This window comes from Colossoma macropomum, unplaced genomic scaffold, assembly GCF_904425465.1.
Source record: "Colossoma macropomum unplaced genomic scaffold, Colossoma_macropomum, whole genome shotgun sequence".
In the NCBI taxonomy this organism is placed as follows: domain Eukaryota; kingdom Metazoa; phylum Chordata; class Actinopteri; order Characiformes; family Serrasalmidae; genus Colossoma; species Colossoma macropomum.
This window is the reverse complement of record NW_023494787.1, coordinates 1526194-1533382: the sequence shown is the minus strand read 5'-3', so window position 1 is coordinate 1533382 and position 7189 is coordinate 1526194. Positions and strand designations below refer to the sequence as shown.

At 36.3% G+C, this 7189-nt stretch overlaps 1 protein-coding gene across 2 annotated transcripts in view; it reads left to right on the top strand.

Moving 5' to 3' along the window:
* Window positions 1-3906: 3906 nt before the first annotated feature.
* LOC118805169 (L-asparaginase 1-like) overlaps window positions 3907-7189 on the top strand; it is a 15786-nt gene continuing 12503 nt past the window's right edge. Inside the window, exons 1-2 of one of the 2 annotated variants that reach the window (XM_036565784.1) lie at window positions 3907-3961; window positions 6794-6871. Coding sequence is in view for 1 of the 2 variants with exons in the window: in XM_036565783.1 (XP_036421676.1) it covers window positions 6638-6675; window positions 6794-6871 (116 nt within the window). In the remaining variant the exon portion in view is untranslated. Of the gene's footprint in view, window positions 3962-6600; window positions 6676-6793; window positions 6872-7189 lie in introns of those variants that run through there. The other variant, XM_036565783.1, reaches the window with a different exon arrangement.

Sequence of the window (7189 nt, the reverse complement as noted above, 5' to 3'; positions counted from 1 at the left end):
TGATGTATCAGGTTAAAACAATTAAGCACAGACAAAAAAGTCAAGTGAAAATGAGCAGTAGGTGTGTCTGTGTCAGTCAGTGTCAACATGGGTAGTGAAATCACCAAGTACAATTATAGCTGGACACACCAACCTGGCTAGAGTGAGTAACTCGCTAAACTCTGGCAGTAAGTTTGAGGAAGATTTGGGCGGCGGTAAATGAACAGAACCAGCCCAGGAACTGAACCAACCAGTTTCAGGGCCATGTGTCATGGTGTAATATTCTGTTGAATGTGTGTTTTCTGACTCGTGTTACAGGCCCCTGGGCGCAGATGTTTCTTTCAGGGAAATTTTTATGAGGTCGCAAACTGCAACACTTCCCTCTACAGCTTAAGAAGCACAACTTTCACCCAAATGGAGATGATGTGAGATAATGAGTCTGACAGCTGTGATGGGTCTTACACAACAGAGATGAATCTACATTCCAGCAAACTTAAAAACCTGACAAACAACTTGAGCTAAAGTGCATCACCACTACAGACACGAAAACTGTTTATGGGCCATTTATGGACCCTAGGTTTGGCAGCAGACCCTTCACAGACCACTGTAGACAACAATGCAGTAACTTTTCTTCTTTAACTCGGACTGATGTTGTTTTAGTAGTGTTTGGTGTTTGGTAATGGGTGTTCTTGACTCTGTGGGGGTATCAGGTCTCACTTCTACAGATCCACCAACCGCATTTATTTCAATATCTTGAGCATCAAATTCAAAATACATTCACAGCGAGTGCTGTGATTGGAGAAGAAAATAAAGAGGTCAGCAGGACACACGGTGGCGAGTGGGCATTTGACCCACCACTTTTCAAGTCAAGTAAAGCTAAGAGGCTTTTATTGTGATTCCATCTATGTACAAGTACACAGTGGAGCGAAATGACGATCCTCCAGGAACAACATGGAACAAAATAGACAGTACAAAGTGCAAACGTGCAGACAGTGAGTGCAAACATTAAACTAGAAACAATACAATAAATACGATAAATTAAACAGACAGACACAGTAAACAGACAGGACAGTGCAGCACTGACAGCACTCATTTCTGAGCGTGAGGTTGTGGAATAGGGTGCAGAGATATTTAACACGCTGTGGTCTGTGAGTTACGCAGTCAGATTATATCATACGTGAGCAGCAGTTACTGAGGTAGAAATACACAGGACTTTAGTAGAACACGGTATTAGCAGCAAAGTTCCAGATGCAAGTAGACCATCAAAAGAGGAGTGTGAGTGAGTGTGTACAGTGTGTGTGTGTGTGTGTGTGTGTGTGTGAGTGTAGTGTGTGTGTGTGTGTGTGTGAAACTGACCAATGGACACTCAGGAAATCACTAAGGACTGACCGTCACGCCGGAAACCCTTCATTCTTCATTCAGTCCACATCGGAGACTCATGTGAAACGGCGTGCAGAGAGTTTACAGCTGCTGAAGCTGCTGCAGCGGTTTTGGAAAGTAGTGATGAAGATAACGGAGCATTTAGATATGAAACATATGAGGATCATATTATATGAAGAGCCTTTAAAGGAGAGTTTAAGAAGAGATGAACACATGGAAAGAGAATGACCTCAGAGCCCAGAGGGTTAAGGATGAGCTGCAAAAGATCTGAACACCTTTTGTACAAGGTTTGAAAACACTGGGAGCTCAGAAAGAAGCTGGAAGGTACCAGAATCAGTAGATGTTGGGACTGAAAATAGAGTTGAGATTTCAGTGATGTGGGAGGGATTTATTGATTTATTGTGAAGCATAAATAAAGATGTATTACATTAATATTCAAATCAGCAGTTCATGGGTTTTGGAACTGTAGGTGATCTCAACATGTTAGCATGGCATGAAGTGACCGATAGTGTTAGCTAGTTGCACCTCAGTAGGAATGTTGTGCACATAAACATTTGCTTTAATTAGTAGTTCAGTTGTGAGTGAACAGAAATTCTAAAGCAGTGAATTTGATCACAGCTGAAATATATAAAGTTATGTTTATTTCTTTCACATTAGACTTTAAAGTTTAGATGAGTCGTGTAATGAGCCTCAGCAAATACTGTTTAATAGAGTTTGGACTAAAATAGATGTTTGTGAATTTAACATGTTTTGTCATTTAATACATTTACACAGTGTAAGTAGTTGTGCTGTGAATACAGAAGGTGCTATTAACTCTTTAGAAATACATAAATGTCATGTGAAAAAATTGCAGAAATTCTACAAGCACTTCTAATTTAAACGTTATATAATTCATTCAGGTTTATTGAACATGATGGAGAAACATAAATTATAACACCGTTTTACATTGGGTTTATGTATTTAAATTGAATGGAAAATCGACATAATTAAAATACATAAGTTTTAACTTTCGGGTTTAAATATTTTTTTGAGTGCATGCAGGACGTGGCAAGGAAAAAAAAACAGTACCCATCAAAAACGTATTTTTTCAATTTCGCTGTATTTAACATTATCACTGCAACATATTAAAACTTACAAGACACACACAAGTTCACTGGTTATTTTGGAGAGCAGATAAAATGGTGATAGTTGAAGTGTAGACATACAGACGTCTGGTTCCTACTACTACAGTGGTAAACAATTTTGACTCTAGAAAGAATTTTGTTTCTCTAGAAAGGCACATTTCACACCAAACCACTCTGAATGATTTTGTTTACATCTAAACCATTACATGATTCAATAATTTAGCTAAATCAATGGAGCAGGTCTTCAGATGATCATCATGTTGTCCAGCGTTGTGTGTTTGTCTTTTATGCATTGAAATATTGTTGATGCATTTTGGGATTTTCATGTACTTTTGATAGAGCAGCTTTGTGCAAGATAACGTTCTGTGAAAATGGACAATGAAGTTTTATCTAATCTAATAAAGTCAGTTTGTGTGTCCTTTACATTTTTCTATTCTAATGTGTTTGCATATTTTAAGTCAAGTCAAGTCAAGTCAAATTTATTTGTACAGCACTTTTTACAACTGATGTTGTCACAAAGCAGCTTCACAGAAATCCATTAAAGACAAAGTTTTAACATGAAATGTAAATCCTCCAGCTGAGCAAGCCAGGAAAAACTCCCTCAGAGCTGAGGAAGAAACCTTGGGAGGAACCAAGGCTCACATGGGGGGACCCATCCTCCTCTGGTCAAACTACCTACAAAATTATTATACTACTAATATTAATAGTAGTAGTAGTAGTAGTAGTTAGGAAATTATTTTAATATGCCTGTTTAAATGCAGCTGCATTGTCTTGTTTTCACATTTGGAAAAAGCTAAATGAATTAGTAGTTTTATGAACTCGTTTATCTCCTGCATCGAGTAATTTTTATGTTTCACATTGAGATTCACATAAGAATGCTTTCCTTCATAGTGTATAAAGTTCAATCTCAGAAAAATCAAAATCAGGATTTTTATTCGCCAAGTATCAGATGTACAAGGAGTTTCTCAACATACAGTAAAATTAGATCCATATAAAACACAAGTACACAAACAATCTGAGAGCGATATAAAGGATGTGCAATGAGACACAAATAGAGTAACAATCATACAAATACACAGTAATGCAGACAAAATAATGGAGCAGCTAATATAAGTGTGAGTGTATTTATAAAATAAGTATATTGAATAAGTTAAAGTGCATATATGCACTGACTACAGTACAGTGTATAAATCTTTTTATTTATTTATTTAATTAAATCATATTTTATTTTATGTTGACACCTGCATCCTGAACTGTGACTGATTTATTTATTTTGGATTGTTTTCATTTGTTGGTTAATTAATGACTTGATTAATCATTTTCTTTTTTGGAAACAATCTCTACAAAGATCTTTCCCAAAGAATTAGTGTTAGGGAAGTTATTAATTCACCAGTAACTCAGGCAAAGTCCTGTCCTTTCTGTTCTGGAATCAGTCACAGTTCTGGATAGTTCAAGTGGATACGTCAACAGTTCTCCAGGTAAGTCTAAAAGTCCTTTAAAGAGCTGCAAACTGTTTTATAAACATATATACAGCGGTCAGGCATAACATTCTGACCACCTCCTTGTTTCTACGCTCACTGTCCATTTTATCAGCTCCACTTACTATATAGGTGCACTTTGTAGTTCTACAGTTACAGACTGTAGTCCATCTGTTTCTCTGATACTTTGTTAGCCCCCTTTTACCCTGTTCTTCAGTGGTCAGGACCCCCATGGACCCTCACAGAGCAGGTACTATTTGGGTGGTGGATCATTCTCAGCACTGCAGTAACACTGACGTGGTGGTGGTGTTTTAGTGTGTGTTGTGCTGGTCTGAGCAGATCAGACACAGCAGTGCTATATAGTAAGTGGAGCTGATAAAATGGACAAGGAGTGTAGAAACAAGGAGCTGGTCAGAATGTTTATGCCTGATCGGTGTACATTGTGCTGGTTTAATGTAGAGCAAAGGAGAGACCAGGGTGGGGCCAGAATTATGAACCCAAAACTGAAAGTCTGAGATCATATAGATAAAGATTCCTGATGTCTTGATGGGTGAATAAGACACAAACTGTACCAAAATAAATAAATAATTTATTTATTTTTGATGACTACAGAGATTTGGGTATACATTTATTTATTTATTTATTTATTTATTTATTTATTAATTCTTCATGATTTTTCACAGTATAATAGTGAAGTAAATGTGTTGATCATGTTTATTTGTAAAGATCAAAATGAAAGTGCAGTAAAACGACACTGTAGCTCCAAACAACACATGATGCCTTTACTGTATTTTCTCATCACGTGGTTTTATGACTGTAATGACACATTTTGGAGAAATAAAGAAATTAAGACAGAACAAACTCAGGACAAATCAAAAACCTTCTCCAGAGAATTTGGTTTGGGTGAGTTATTAATTAACCCACACAGACACAGTCGCGTAATAAGAACAGTAAAAAATAATAATGTAACTGGCTGCAGAGCAGCACTGCCCACAGTCACAACACTGACAGTAAAGCAGAGCAGAATTAGAGGCTTTCTCTGTTTGTTTCAGTCTAAAATGTTTAAAATAATGTAATAGATGTTCTTTTTTCTTTCTGCAAAACAAGACTGAACACATCAATTACGTTCCATGAAATGAAGTATCTGATCTTCTATTTCCACACACACCTTGATTTTTGGGGAAAGTTTCTACTGTAATTCATCAAGGGAACCAAATCGCCATTGAAGTGTTGGTTTATCAGCAGACACTGGTCACTGCTACGACGGTACTGTAGAGTTTACGCTACTGAAAAAGACGTCGTTCCACACAAACTGTTGAGCTGTATTTACGGCTGTGTTTGGCTCCAGCTTTGATTCACACATGGAATAATTTTTCTAACAATTCGCTCTGATTCGCCGCATCTCAGTCGTGATAGAGTGATAGAGCTGATAACACAAACAGTGAAAACAAAAGGCTCATTACACCTTTATTATTAGTCATTATTAGAGATTATTAGAAACAAACTGACCTTACCCAGCTCTGTGACTGCTTGCATCACTTTGGCTCCAGGCCAGCAGGTTTACGGTGCTGGAAAGGCACCGGTAAGAGTTTGACTCCAGTTCTAAAGAAATCTGGGTAACACTTTCTATGAATGTCACCTTTGTAAGCATCTATAAACACATTTATAACATGTTATAATGTATTCATAAGGCATTATAAACATGGTTATAAATATTTATAAAAAAAATACACTGAATTACACTTTATAGCCATGTTTATTATACATTATGAAGTGTTAATATAATGCATTATAAATAGCGTTAATAACATGCTATAATATCAGTGCCAAAGAAGTCAGTCCCAGCTTGGAGAGCGTAAAGACAAATACCAAGCTAACGGTGGTGAACATTACCTTTCCCACACTGGGTAAAACACTGATGGCAGCTCTAGTTTAAACTCTGACATTTGAAGCCTGTAATGTGCTTTACTGTGAATGTTTTAGTGTTTCAGTAAATCCTTCAGTAAATACTTCAACTTGAAGCCTCACTCTGAACACTGGAGGAGGCTTTAGTACAGTACGCTTCACTTTACTTAGAGTGGACTAATACAACTTATGAGCGCTTATAATTTTTTATGAACAGTACTTATATAATGTTAACAATTTATAATGCATAATAAACATGGCTATAATGTATAATGCATTTTTATAAATATTTATAGCTATGTTTATAATGTCTTATGAATGCATTATAACATGTTATGAATGTGTTTATAGATGCTTACAAAGGTGACATTCATAGAAAATGTTACCAAAATCTGTTTTATACAGAAAGTTACTACATGAAATGGTTATGAATTCACTGCCTGATGACTGAGACACTGTTTTATGATAGTTATGAGAACTTAAACTCCATTCATGGTGGAGGGATACATGCAGGGCGCTGTGAGGCAAAATAGTCCCAAAGAAAACTTATTATTTCAGATTTTCCACTATTTTCCATCATCAACATTCCATATAAACTCAGAAGACTCGTGTAGGTTCACTGGTGGTTTGGATAGTAAATAAAATGTCTATATTTGTGTTGTAGTCATGGCGACCCCTGGTTTCTATCACCACCACTGTAGGAGATCTGAGTCTGTGATTTTGTTTACATTTCAGCAATTGAATTATGTAGAATTTAGGAAAAAGACAAAAATGGTGGAATTCCCCTTTAACTCCTACACAGAGTCTCTGTGAGTGACATCTAATCTATTTCATCCTTCATATCACAAAATGCAGCTTTTTCCATGTTGTTGTCTGACGCCCCCTTGTGTACAGTTCATTGGTCACCCTCTGATGTTTTTTATAAAGGTGGAGCTACAGACTGATATTTAAACCCCAACCCAGTCCATTAACACCACTTAGTTCTACGTGTGACCAAGAACGCAGGTACAAGTATTAACATCTATTTTTCTTATGCATATTTCATATTTCTGTACTGTGCAATTATGTGAGATAATCTCAATTTACTTCATTTCTTCTTTTATTATTTTTCTAAGCAAGGAAACTGAATAGAAAATCCATTTTTAAAATGAAAGTTTCTTCTAAAATGTAAAATAAGGATATGATGAAAGACAGAAAGTTACCTGAAAGAGGTTCTTACTCGACTCTGAATAGAACACGAATAACAACTACTGTTTGGTCTTAATCTCACTCTTATTCACAACTGTGTCATTTTCAAATCAGTTTACTGTAACCTTTATATCA